At 59.2% G+C, this 13,251-nt stretch overlaps 1 protein-coding gene across 2 annotated transcripts; it reads left to right on the top strand.

Moving 5' to 3' along the window:
• Positions 1 to 1,710: 1,710 nt before the first annotated feature.
• On the top strand, positions 1,711 to 4,656 carry LOC123350312 (isochorismatase domain-containing protein 2-like). Of its 2 annotated transcripts, XM_044988825.1 has the most exons (6): positions 1,711 to 1,749; positions 2,239 to 2,378; positions 3,018 to 3,230; positions 3,572 to 3,642; positions 3,873 to 3,990; positions 4,212 to 4,655. In XM_044988825.1, exons 2-6 carry the CDS (start codon positions 2,247 to 2,249, stop codon positions 4,290 to 4,292), a joined length of 615 nt encoding a protein of 204 aa, XP_044844760.1. In that variant the 5' UTR covers positions 1,711 to 1,749; positions 2,239 to 2,246; the 3' UTR covers positions 4,293 to 4,655. The 2 variants fall into 2 exon arrangements, with proteins under 2 accessions (XP_044844760.1, XP_044844761.1); XM_044988826.1 differs by lacking the exon at positions 1,711 to 1,749 and having other exon boundaries at positions 4,212 to 4,656.
• Positions 4,657 to 13,251: the final 8,595 nt, after the last annotated feature.

The raw sequence follows: 13,251 nt of genomic DNA on the forward strand, positions 1-13,251 counted from the left end.
CTGGGCTAAAATGTCATTGGGGTGGTATGCGGCAGTGGGGTTGGGGGGCTCCCATCTGGCCCAAGGGCAGGGGTCTGCCTGGATCAGGGAATGGGGCACAGGGGGCGGGGACGGCACTGGCTCCCTTCCAGCCCCGGACGGTGGGGGAATGGGAAGGACTGGCTGGCTCAGGGGGGTGGGGAACAGGGCATGGAGCTTTTCCCTGCCAATCTGGCCTTAGGGTGGGGGGAGCTCCCTGGTGCGGGAGGTGGGGGGGGGTGGTAGGCTGAAAGAGGGATAGGCGGGGGGCCCCCGGTGCTAACACAATCCCTGGCTCTTCCCCAGCCCCCCACAAAGGGGGTCCCTGTGTGCTGAGCCATGGGGCGGGGCAGGGGGTGGTTCAACCAAATGCTTTTCCGAGCACAAAAGGCCGCTGGGTTGGGTTAACACCTTCCTCGCCTACCGTGACCATTTTTCCGGGCCAGGGTCACCGCTTCACACCCCCTTCTCATACCAAAATCATGCCTGGGGGGAGCCCCAAGAACTGGTTCTGCCCCCTCCGCTGAGCTTTTGGGATTTTTGCCTGAGAAAAAGGTCCAAAATCTCCCACTCTTCACCCCCAAGCGTTGCTCCTTGTCTCTTTCACAGATGGGGAAACTGAGGTGCAGGGAGGGGGTTCGCCGGCAGGCCAATGGCACAGCTGGGAATAAGCCCCGGGTCTGCTGGGTGGTGATTTACCCACTTGGCACCACTGCCTAGCTTTTCCCAACACCTCCGTACCCCCCAGCCCAGCTCCAGGGGTACCTTCCCTCCAGCTCCTGTGGTTCCGGGCTGCCAAATTGATCCCCTGCCCCCCATCCACTCGGGCTCTCAAACCTGGTTCAGGCGGCTTATTGGGTGTGTGGGACAGCGCAGGGACCCCAGCGGGCTGGGATCTGTGCCCAGCTCTGCCCCCAGCCTGCCTCAGTTTCCCCAGCTGCACTTGACCATGGGGGGCTTGGGAAGGGGGGTCCCAGCACCCGTGCCCCCGCGGTCCCACAGCCAGGGATAGTCACGTAGGGACTCTAGGGGCGGCAGCCCAGAAGTTCAGTTTTGATGGGGCTCCCCAAAATCAAGGGGTGCAGGCAGCTGAGAATGGAGGCACCCCCCCACCTCCCTAAAAGTGACAGGTGCTGGGGGGCCCCTTGGGATACCTCCATGGAGCTGCCCCACGCCCCTAACATCACCCACTCATTGGGGAACCCCAACCCCCTGCCCCCGACCCACACCTTCAGAGGCCACCTCCTACGTCATCCACTCCCTGATTGGGTGGGGCATAGTCTTTGGAACGTTGTACCCGCCCTCCTTCCTCTCTCCCCTCCGTGATTGGATGGGAGCTCACGGGGGCGTGGTCTTTGAAGCCTTCCTCGGGGCGCGTCTTATTTTTACGTCGTTCCCTCCCTCTCCTTTCTGATTGGGGGGCAAAGGGAAGGGGCGTGGTCTTTGGAGCGTTTTGTCAGGCCAGCCTCTGTGTACATCATCTCCCTTCCCTTCCCTGATTGGGTGGAGGGGCTGGAGGGGGTGGTGGTCTTTGGCACGTTCCGTCAGGCCAGCCGGGACAGCTCTCAGCGCGCTCCCATTGGTTGGGAGTCGGGGGGGAGGGAGGTGTTAGGGGCGTGGCCAACCCTGCTTGGGCGTCTCTGATTGGTCGAGGGCGGGTTTAGAGATTAGGGGCCCTGGGAAGCATGTGCTGATTGGCTGGGGCGGGGGTGTTCTAGGGGAAGCGTAGAGGTGAGTGGGGCAGAGGGTGCGGGGGATAAAGGGGGCTGGGGGTCAGGCAGCCCCAGGCGGGGGGGAGGGGTTGGCAGCTGGCGGGCAGAGCTGCCCAGGGACCCACCCCGCGGGGCATGGGCTGGTCAGGGGACGCCGGGTAACCGGGGCGCAGGGCAGGGCAGCCAGGGGCGCCCCACGGGCCAGGCGGGCTGGGGGGGCTCAGGCTGCCCCCCCCCCGCTTAACCGGAGCACAAGCAATTCTCTTACTGACTCACCAGCCCGGCTCCGGCCCCGGCCCCGGAACCGCAGAGCTGCTGAGCCCAAAGAGATCAGAGTCCCGGGGGGGCGGGGGCGTGGGGCCTGTCCCCTCTAGGGGGCGCCGGCTCCCACCTGGCCCCAGGGCAGGACTGGCTGGCTCAGGGGGTCGGGGAATGGGGCCCGGGGCCTTTCCCGTTCAGGGGGCATCAGCTCCCCATCTGGTCCCATCCTCTCCTCTTCTGGCTGCAGGGGCAGAGATGGCTCTGGCCCGGCTCGGGAAGGTGGTTCCCAAAACCAGCATCCTCTTCCTGTGTGACATGCAGGAGAAGTTCCGGCCCAACATAGCCCACTTCCCCCAGATTGTGGCCGTGGCAGCGCGCATGTTGCAGGTGAAATGCCCTGAGGCGGTGCTGGGCTTTGGGGGGCTTCAGAAGAGGGTGCGGGACCCTGGCAGTCAGGGCTGGCCCCAGTGCACAACTAAGGGATGCTGTCCCATTGGCCCATTGTTTTATGCAGCTGTCAGAAAGTTGCCACATCCCACCCCAGGGGTGGCTGCATCTCAGCACCGGGTGAGGGGGCCCTGAATAACCAGCCCTTGGAAATGTGATGTCCGGGAGGCTCAAGGAGACAGCTCATGTCCCCGGGGGTGGGGGCAGGTTGCGCGTTCCGGGTGTCTGCTGAAAACAGGACAGAAAGGGCCAGGACTATTAGGCAGCTGCAGTTGCAGACGCTGGCCACTGGATGGCGGCCTAACCGTGGAGGATTGATGGTAATTCGCACCCTGTGAAATACTTTCTATTCTTTATAACAGTTAGGGGAGGGTTGGTGGGAATTCCATGTTGTTTCATTTTATCCTGCCCCGGTCAGGACCTGCCCCGGGGGGTGGGTCTAGGAGGTGTTGGGACCTGCCCCATGGAGCTTATCTCTAACCGCTAGACCGGACTCCCCTCCCAGAGCCAGGGAGTGAACCCAGGAACCCTGGCTTCCAGCCCCCCACACTCTAACCAGCCCCCCCCCGCACTCCCCAGGTGGCGCAGCTGCTGGAGATCCCGGTGGTGGTGACGGAGCAGTACCCCCAGGGGCTGGGCCCTACGGTGCCCGAGCTGGGGGCCGAGGGGCTGAGGAAGTTCCCCAAAACCTGCTTCAGCATGCTGGTCCCGGAGGTGGAGCAGGAGTTGGGGGCACTGCCCCACCTGCGCTCTGTGCTCCTGTGCGGCATTGAGACCCAGGCCTGCATCATGGTACCCGGGGGCGGGGGGGGGTTGGGAGGGGAGCCAGGAGTTTGGGTCAGTGCCCTTGAGGGAAGCAACCCACTGGGGATGGGACCCAGGAGTCTGGGTCAGTGCCTGGTGTTGGGGGTGCAAGGCTGGCTGGGCCAGGGTTGTGATGGGGGAGGAGAGGGGAGGGGGGGTACAAGGCTGGCTGGGCCATGGCTGTGATGGGGACGGCGGGGCCAGGCTGGCTGGGCCAGGGTTGTGAGGGTGGGGGGTCCAGGCTGGCTGGGCCATAGCTGTGATGGGGAAGGGGAGGCGGGGTCCGAGCTGGCCTGGCCCAGGGCTCTGACCCATCTCTCTCTCCCCAGAGCACAGCACTCGATGCCCTGGAGCGGGGGCTGGATGTTCACGTGGTGGCTGACGCGTGCTCCTCCAGAAGGTCAGGCTGTGGGGCTGGGATGGGGGCAGACAGGGGTCCTGGCTGGGACAGGAACTGAGGGTGTGGGGAGGGGTTCCCAGCAGGCAGGACTGGGGGGAGTTGTGGGGGACCTTGGCTGGGAGGGGTTCCCAACAGAGGGGTGGGGGGGCAGTGTGGCTGTGGGGGGGCACTGGAGGGCAGGGGGATCCCTGTCCCCCACCCATGGCCACCTTGATGTCTCTCTTCCCCAGCCAAGTGGACCGGCTGGCAGCCCTGTCCCGCCTGCGGCAGAGCGGTGCCTTCATCACCACCAGCGAGGGGCTGATCCTGCAGCTGGTCAGAGACGCCGCCCACCCCCGCTTCCGACAGGTACCCCGCCCCCCAACCTGCCGCCCAGCTAGTCCCTGCCCTGGGGCTGGATGGCAGCCAGCGTCCTCTAGAGGGGACAGGCCCCATGCCCCATTCCCTGCCCCCTTGAGCCAGCCAGTCCCTGCCCTGGGGCCAGGCGGGAGCCGGCAGCCCCAGAGCCAAGGTGGGGCGTGGGGCCCATCCGTCAGTCTGTCATCTCATGCTCTGTTCTATCTTTCCAGATCCAGAAGCTCATTAAGGACCCGGCCCCGGACAGTGGCCTCCTCTCCCTGTTCCCGGGACAGAGCCCCGGCTTCAGCTAACCCTGCGGCCCCCAGACTCTCCCCCCCGCCCCCCACTCCCCGACCCCAGCACTTGGAGGCAGGGCAGGGCTGGAATAAACCCTTCAGTACAGCGATCAGCTGGCACTGTGTGTGTGAAGTGCTGCCCCCTGCTGGTGTCTGTGGGGGTGTCAGTTGTGCTGCCCCCTCCGGGCGGGCGTGTGCTTTTGCTTGTTCATCTCTCTGCTGTCGAGCGACCCTCGAAGCCTCGTGCCCCCCAGCAACCTGCGGCCCCACAGTCCTAGCGCGCTTCTGTTCCCAGACAGTGTTTCCCTCACCCCATCAGCCCCCAGTTCCCACCCCTCCAACCCCCCTCCCACGTTCCCCTCTCGGGGGGGGGGCAGCCGTGCTCAACCCCCCCCCAGCGTCCCCCCCCCACGCCTATTGCTCTTAGTTCCAGCCTCCAACAGGGGCAGGCCTGGAACAAAGACCCAGGCGGTTACCGTGGCGCTGCTGTCTCCATGGCAACGGGATTATGTTCCACGCCGGGAACATCGGTTAATTGAGCAAATTGCCACATTTTGCTGATTCCAGCAACAGCCTCTCCTCCTTCTCCCCCCCCCCCCCAGCATCCCAGCCTCAAAGAGCAGCCCAGGCACCCCACCACCTGGATGCAGCCCCTCTGGGGTGGGGCACGGGGATGGGTATATGGGGACCCCTTGTCCAGGGCCGGGACATGGCCCCTCTGGGGTTGGGTGTGGGGGCTGGATATACAAGGTCCCCTCGCCTGGGGCCGGGACACCACCCCTGGGGTGGGGCATTGGCCTGGTTATAGAGGGACCCCTTGCCTGGCACCACATTGCAGCCACCTCTTTTCACTTCCCTTTGAAAGTGAATTAAACTAAATCAGATTCAGGACATTTTAATTCTGAACATGCATCCGCCCATGGATTTAAAATGGCTCAACTAAGTCATTTAAAAAGGTGATAAAGGGTTAATAGTTTGTCTATAAGGGAGTCCCTCAGGACAGTTAATCCAAATTAATTCTGAAAGTGGATGAGTTAAACCGCATTTTACCCTGTGGGGACAGGTTTAGTTCAGTTTCACTGCATGAAACTAAAGCGAAATCAGGGCACCTGAGTTTGGAGTGGGCACATTCATGCAGGAGCTTAATAAGGTTTAACAAATCCACTTTGAATGCAGAGATGGAGTTGATCCGGATTAACCTTCCCAAGTGTCCCCATGTAGACAAATCCTGAACCGAATTAAGCAGGAGCTTCTAATGCAGACTAACCAGCCTGCTGTGCATTCCCACCCATGGGGAATCCAGTTCCGTTGCCCTGGTGAAGCTGATCTCTCAGAGGGTTAACAGTGTCGCTGGCATGAAGTGCGTCCCCTGGCCTGCTTATGCCAATGCAGCCTCAGGGGCTGGCGCGGGCGGCGCAGGCTGGGCTGTAAAGGTTATCCAGGCCTGGCGGGCACAGCGGCCTGCAGAGCTACATGGAGGGAAGCCTGGGTCAGTGCTGGCATTGGGGGGGGGCTGCTGGATTGGGGGGGAACCAGATCCTGTCCCCCCCAGCACCCTGTCTTCCCCAGCCTGGGGCTAGGGAGTGCATCCCTCCATCCCCCACCCCCGGATGCTGTCACCTCACCGGGCAAGCCAGCAGTATGTCCCGTTTCCAAACGCCGACACAGCCAGATGCCCGGTGCCAGCTGGGAGTGAAGCAAACCCAGAGGCGCCGGTGCCAGGCCTGGGGATGGGTAGAGAGGCGAGGACAGGGAGCAGCTGGGGGAGAGGTGGGGAGATGCTGCATAGCTGGGCTCAGTAATAGAAGGGGGTCCGTGCCTCCCAGCTGGCCGTGTGGGAGGTGAACAAGGGCCCGTTGGGGCAGGGAAGGGGCCTGGTATGAGTTGTGGGGGGCTGCAGGGGGTGTAAGGGGCCTGGCTGGAGCTGAGATCTAGATCCCACCTTTCTTGAACCCCTAGTGCCCCCCCAGTTCTGATTTCCCACCCCCTCTCCAGCTTGCCCTCCAATCCCTTTCTATCCTCAGCCCCTCTGGCTACAGCATCTCACGGCCCTGGGGAATTTGGACCTGGGGTCTCCAGCCCTGAAAACAGGGCAAGGACCGGCTCTGTGTGCGGGTAGCAATAGTAGGTTGTTATCCTGCTAGCAGGAAGAACTCCTGGGGGACTCGGTGGCCTGCTGGGGATCCCCATTCAAGTCCTTTTTCGTGTTTCCATGGTGTTTCTTTTGCTGTCAAAATTGTGCCGTAAATGCGTCCACCTCTGGGGTGCACCTAAGAAGTCGGGTTCTTCTTGGGCTACAGGCAGTGTGGGCTAGCGGGAAGAGCCCTGGGCTGCCACTCCGGACATTGGATTTTATTCTCACTTCTCCTTTGGGTGACCTTGGGCAAGTTCCTTCCTTTCTCTGTGCCTCAGTTTCTTCTTCACAAGGGACCCCTTGTGACTATCCCGTCTGACCCCCTGGATTGTCCACACCAGAGATCAGCCCTGAATAATTCCCAGCGCAGAGCGGTTAGAAAAGCAGCCAATCTTGATTTAAAAATGGCCGGGGCTGGAGAATCCACCGCAGTCCTTGGGAAAGTGTCCCCATGGTGAATTACTTGCATGACTCAAAATTTGCACCTGATTTCCAGGCAGAGTTGGCCTAGCTTCAACTCCGATTCTGCTAAACGAAGAGCCCATTATTCACTATTTGTTCCCCGTGAAGACTGAGATCGAGTCACCCCTTAACCTTTTCTAGCTTGGGCTCCTGAAGTCCATTGCTCCAGTCGTTCTCATAGCTCTTCTGTGAACCTGCTCCAATTTATCGCCGTCTTTCTTGCACGGTTGGCGCCAGAACTGGGCACATCCGGGCTAAATCCAGAGGCCCAATAGCCTCTCTGCACTGACTCGAGATGCCCCTGTTTGCGCATCCCAGGATCATGTTAGCCCTCCGGCCTCAGCATTGCCCGGGGAGCTCAGGGTCAGCTGATTGGTGTCCCAACGTTTCTCAGAGTCGCTCCTGCCCAGGAGAGAGTCCCCCAGCCTGTAAGCGTGGCCGACGTCCTTTGCTCCTAGGTGGACGTGTTGGCCTTTTCCTGTATTAAAACGCCCATTGTTTGCTTGCGCCCGGTTGCTCTGAATCGCCGACCCACCCGCTGCATTGGTTACTTCCCCCAGTCGTCGTACAAAACTCATCTGTGGTGAGCGTACGTTTTCTTCCAGGCCGTTGATAAAAATGTTGAACAGCAGAGGGCCCAGGACTGAGCCCCGAGGGACCCCCCACCTCGGGAAACAGACCCACTGCATGACAATTCCCTATTTGCAGCTATATTCTGAGATCTATCAGTTAGCCAGTTTTTAGTCCACGGAGCATGGGCCAGGATCATTTTCTAGCAGTCTAGGGTTTTTAGGGGTTTTTTTTTCATCAAAATGTCATGCCTTCGTCGGCCAAACTCAACATCTCCCCAAAATAGCTAGGGCGTGAGTTTGACAAGCTCCCCCGAGTTCCAGCCCCCTCCCCACCACGCTTGTCCCGCCTTTCCACTCGGCTGCGGCTCAGGGGGTCTGTCTAGCCCCTTCTCTGCACTCTGCGACTCAGCTTCTTTTTCTTTAATCGTGGGCCCAGGGTTAATTTGTGAGGAGGAGCCATCCCTGTGGATGAGGCGTCCCATGGGGGCCTTGGGAGGGGAGTTAGTGAGACACCCCAAAAGTTACAGGGTCATGGGCGGCTTGCTTGCTGTCTCTTCACCCCCATTTACTTGCTTGCTTCTCTCTCAATCTATTGACACCCCCTCAGAGTCTCCTTCTCTCTCTTCCCCCTCCCCCCAATCCACCCCACCCCTTTAAGCTAAACCAGCCACCAGCCCCCCAGCCTCCCCTTCCCAACCGAACGCTGCAAAAAGGATGGAGACGGACAACCCACTTCAGCCAATCAGGTGCTCCTGCATCCTGCTCCTCAGCCAATCAGAAGCTGGGAGTTCACCCTTTTTGTTAATGAAACCTTTCCCCCCACACACACCCGCTTCCCAGGGTGGGGGGAGCAGAGAGCAGAGCAGAGGGGGGGATTTCCAGGGATTGGGAAAAAAGAGCTCGGGGGGGGGGGGTTGTAATTACCCACCCATTGGGCAGCCTCCACCAATGGAAATCCTCTCCCCCCTCCCCATCCCAAGGCTGGCCAGCCAATGGCATAGCCCCAGCAGACTGTCTAATTCACCCGCTGGCTTCCCCTCCCCAGCCAAGAATTTTGGGGGGGGGGGTTAATAGAAAGTGCGGAAAGATTTTTTTTTGTAGGGAAAAAGAGGGGTGGGAGGGGTGAGGCACTGGCCTCTGTCCAAGCCGGGGCTAGACGAGGGGGCGCCGGGCACGAATTGGGGGTGCTGGGCACCGGCTCTTTCATCCCCCCCTCCTCCATTTTTTTTTAAATCTTTTTTGCATCCGCAGCTGCGATTTTTTTCCAAGCAGAAGTAAAGGCACTTGGGGTTTTGTAAACGGGAGCTTTTTTTCTACCGGCGGATCGAGGTAAGAGCGAGCCCCCGTGCCAAGGCACCACTCCACCCCATTTGCCACCTGTGCCAGTTACGGTGTGGCCCCCACTTGGGCGCCTTCCTCAAGGGAAGCCGGGTGTGGATGGGCGCGTTCGGGGGGGGGGGGCATGAGCCGCTGCAGAGGGGAGGGATGGTGGGCAATGCTTAACTTGGGTCAGGGCTGAGCCCCGGCACCTCTGGGCTTGCAGTTCCTAGCCCTGGCACCTCTTTCATTACAAATTAAGCACAGAGGGAAGCTGTAAGTGTGTGTGTGTGTGTGTGTCCTCAGAGCAGCTGATGCCTTCATGGGCTAAGTTCTTGGGTACCCCCCTCCGGCAGAGGGGGGTACACTAAGAGATGGGTGTCACACGGGATGGGTGCCTTGCGTTTGTGTGAGTGTCTTGTTGATTGCAGGCTGGCCTGGACGCTGGGTTGTGTGTGTGTGTGTATGCGCTAATGCCAGTATGTGCATCATGGTTTGTGCTGATTGTGTGAGAGTTGGTGGGGGGAAGGTGTCAAGGGTTGTGTTGAGTGTGTGTGAGCGAGTTGGGCTGTGTGTCGAGGATTGTGCACGTGTGTGAGTTGTGTGTGTCAGGGGTTGTGTGAGAGAGAGTTGGTGGGTGGCTGTTGAGGGTTGTGTTGGGTGTGTGTGTGAGAGACAGCATGTGTGCCTGTGTGTCAAGGTTTGTGCTGATTGTATGTGTGAACTGGGGGTTGGGTTGAGTCTGTGTGTGTGTTTGGTTGTGTCAAAGGTTGTGCTGAATGTGGGTGAGAGAGTCCAGTTGTGTGTCAGTCTGTGCTGGTTGTGTTTGTAAAGGTTTGTATTGGTTGTGTGTGAGAGTTGGGATTGTGTCAAGGGATGTGTTGATTGTGTGTATGTGTGATAGTAGTGTGTCATGGTTTGTGCTGAGTGTGTGTGTGAGAGAGGATTCAGTTGTGTGTCAATCTTTGTGTTGATTGTATGTGCTGCTATTGTTGATAGTGTGTGTGAGTTGGGGGTATGTCAAGGTTTGTGTTAACTCTGTGTGTGTGTGTGTACTGCTTTTGGTTTGTCTGTGCTTGTGTGCAAGGAAAGCTTGTGTTGATTGTGTGTCAAGGTTTGGGGTGGTGTGCATGTGCTGCTGCTGTTGGTTTTTGTGTGCATGACTTGGTGTGCGTGTGTATGCATGTGTTGTGCTTGTGATGACTATTGGGGCGTGTGTGTCATGGCTGGTGGCCATGTGTGCACTCCAGTTTGTGTCAGCGTGTGAGACACACAGCAGCTGTGCTTTGTGGGGGTGTTGTGTGTGGTTTCCGCTTTGTGTGTGCGTGTGAGACAATTTGTGTATACATTGCTGAAGTGGTGTGTGTGTCTGTCCCATATTGCGTGTATGTGTTGTGGTTATTTTTAATACGAATCCAAAGCATCTGAATATATCCAGCTTTTCTCTTCGTAATTCTCGGCTTAAGACCTCCAGCAAAGATACCGGGCAGGATCTATTGGCATTTTCTGTCACACAGACACAAACGCACACACACCATCTAATGCGCTCTCGCTCTCTCTCTTACATACCCTGAGTCAAACTGATGCAAGATGACTTCTTTGGTATTTTCCTGGCTGGAGCATACGAAGCTGATGAGCCATTTAAAAAAAAAAAAACAAAAAAACCTCGTTGCCGCATCTTCCGGGCTTTTGACATGTTTATTCCTCTTTAAGGAAACAGGTGCCGTGTGTACATGCCTAGAAATGTGCACCGGTGGCTGGGCGTGCGCCCTTGCACGTGTGTTGTGTGTCAACGACCGTTAAGAGCGACTCATCGATGATCGGTCACTTGCCGATAATCAATAACCAATTCATTGATAACTGGGCATTTCTCTGGGCTTAGAGGTGGGATTTGTTCGATAAATCCGCCTGGATTGGATGTGTTGATTGCCAGTGGGCAAAGACAGGTGCACCGACAGTCCTGGACGATGGTCGTTCTCTGCCAGCCTGCGGCCCGGCTGAGGGTAATTATATCCTCGTTCCTCTTTGGTATCGTTCCAGGCCTGATCTATTTCCTTCTGTTGGTGCAGCCTCTTTGATTAATTTCGACATTCTCCGTTGCCTTGTGTCCAACGGCCTCAACACCTCAATGTTTAGCCCCCTTTTAGGGGAGCTGTTACCAGTCACGTTCTAGCATTATAACATCGCTTGCCGCCATGGTGAAATCTGCACAAGGCTCAGTAAAATGCCGCTCCCCTTAAAGTTAGCTTAACTGCAAAGGATCCTGGGATGCTCGCTCGCTGGGGTTTTCTTTGGCCTGTTTTCGGTGGCGACAGCCCCCCTGGGTTGTTAGGGTGAGTGAGTCTCCCGGTAACAAGCCTTAGATGGGTTCACACACACACGCACGCTGAGCTGTCAACCAGTTCCTTTAGCTAGCGGTAACCCGGCCGTCGCGTACGAGCTGACACATGTTCCAGGAGGCCCGAAGGGAACACAAAGCCAAGCACACGGGTAGGCCGGTTGTTGTTTAGCCGCGGAATCGGTACAATAGGCTACACGAGCTAAGCCATACGTGGGATCTCTGTCCGAGGATGTGCAAACAAAGAATGTCTCTGGCCGGTTTAGGGAACTGTTAGCCTTTGGCCTGCTGCTGCCAAGATGTAGGCCATGGGTGGCTTTATGCACCACTTATAAGTTTAGGTGGCGAGATACAGGGCTGAAGTGTACGGCCGATGGAGGAGTACAGTCGTCCCGCCTCCCCTGTGATCGCCTTACTGTCGGTTGCAGAGTCCTTGTCGTAGATTGGGACCGGGGTCCACGGCAGAGTGTGCGTGTGTCCGTGATTGTGCACGGCGGAGTGTCCATGTGTCCAGGACTGCACGGCTGAGCAGCCGTGTGTGCGTGCGTCAGCGGTTGTGCACAGCGGAGTGTCTGTGCGTGCGTGTGTGTCAACAGTTGTACAGGCGTGAGGGCTGCATGTGGTCCATTAGGGCACCCGTGAGTGCTGGGGAACGACTGTGTGGGCCCGTGGGTGAGTGTACAGGCGTGTGCGTGCAGATGTGTGCGCGTGAATGGTTGTGCGAGGCAGGGCATGGGAGTGTGCAGGTGTGTATGTACTTCGGGCATTGGAAGTCGGCAGCCTCCTTAAATTCTCCTTCAGGGACTAGTCCCGCTGTTGCTGTCAATGGGTGTTTGCCCCCCGGCAGCTGACTGGTTAACGCCCAGACAGTTGGGCCAGGGATGGTGCACACGTCGGGTGTGAGCTCCCTGTGGGGGGGTGGAATCGCTCCCGGTGTGGGGCATGGGCTAGACAGAGAGGTGGATGGAGGGGGGTGGGGATGGATGGCTGAATGGATGGATGGACAGACAGACAGATGTGGGGGGGGTAGGTGGGGGGATGGATGAATAGAGAAACAAACACAGGGATGGATGGATGGACAGACAGAGGTGTGGGGATGGGCAGACAGAGGTGTGGGGACAGAGGACGGACAGGCAGACGTGTGGGGATGGGCAGACAGGTGTGGGGACGGAGGACGGACAGGCAGACGTGTGGGGATGGGCAGACAGAGGTGTGAGGACGGGGGATGGGCAGACAGAGGTGTGGGGACGGGGGATGGGCAGACAGACGTGTGGGGCTCAGGAGCTGGCTCTGACCCCTGCGTGTGGGGCTGATGGGCCCTGCTGCTGTCCCGCCACCCCCCGGGGCCCTGTGAAAGCCCATTAGCTCCAGTGGGGGCGTTGGCAGGTCTGGGGTGTGTACCCCCCTGCCCCCGCTCTCCGAAGGGGAAGGGGGATGGGGGGGGGGAAGAGATGAGGTGGGGGATGGGCCTGCAGTTTCCATGGAGCTGTCGCCATGGAAACAGCACAGGCTGCCTGGATCCTTTGGGCTCCAGGAAGCTGTCGGATGAAGGGGGGGGGGGGGGAGTTCATGGCAGGGCCTGATCCTGAGGGATCAGCAGGCCCCAGGGAACACCCCCCACTGCTGGGTGCAGGGTGGGGTGGGGGGTCAGTGGGGACCCACACAGAACAACCTGGCCAAGGAGTTGTTCCATCTCAGGAATCCTGGGTTCTATCCCTGGCTCTGGAAGGGGAGTGGGGTCTAGTGGTTAGAGGTGGGGGGCACTGAGACTCAGGATCCCTGGGTTCTCCCTCCCCCCCACAATTCAGGTCTGGGAGGGGAGTGCGGTCTAATGGTTAGAGTGAGGGGGGCTGGGAGCCAGGACTCCTGGGTTCTCTCCCCGGCTCTGACAGGGGAGCAGGGGTGAGGGTCACCACCCGCCCAGGTTTTCCCAGGCCCGTCTCTTTCCCGAGGTAGCCGCCCCAGGGAACCCGTCTGGGTGTGGAGAACCCACGGGGAGCTGCGCAGCGGTGCGGGTACGGGCATGTCACACACAGCTAGGACCAGCCCCCTGTGCTTTTGCAGCCCGTGATAGGGCGACTGGCTCGGGGCCCCACACCCTGCCTGGTTTCCAGGGTGTGGCAGCCGGGCACTGCTGGGTTGGGCCCCCTT

The sequence above is a fragment of the Mauremys mutica genome, chromosome 15 (genome assembly GCF_020497125.1).
Source record: "Mauremys mutica isolate MM-2020 ecotype Southern chromosome 15, ASM2049712v1, whole genome shotgun sequence".
Taxonomy (NCBI): domain Eukaryota; kingdom Metazoa; phylum Chordata; order Testudines; family Geoemydidae; genus Mauremys; species Mauremys mutica.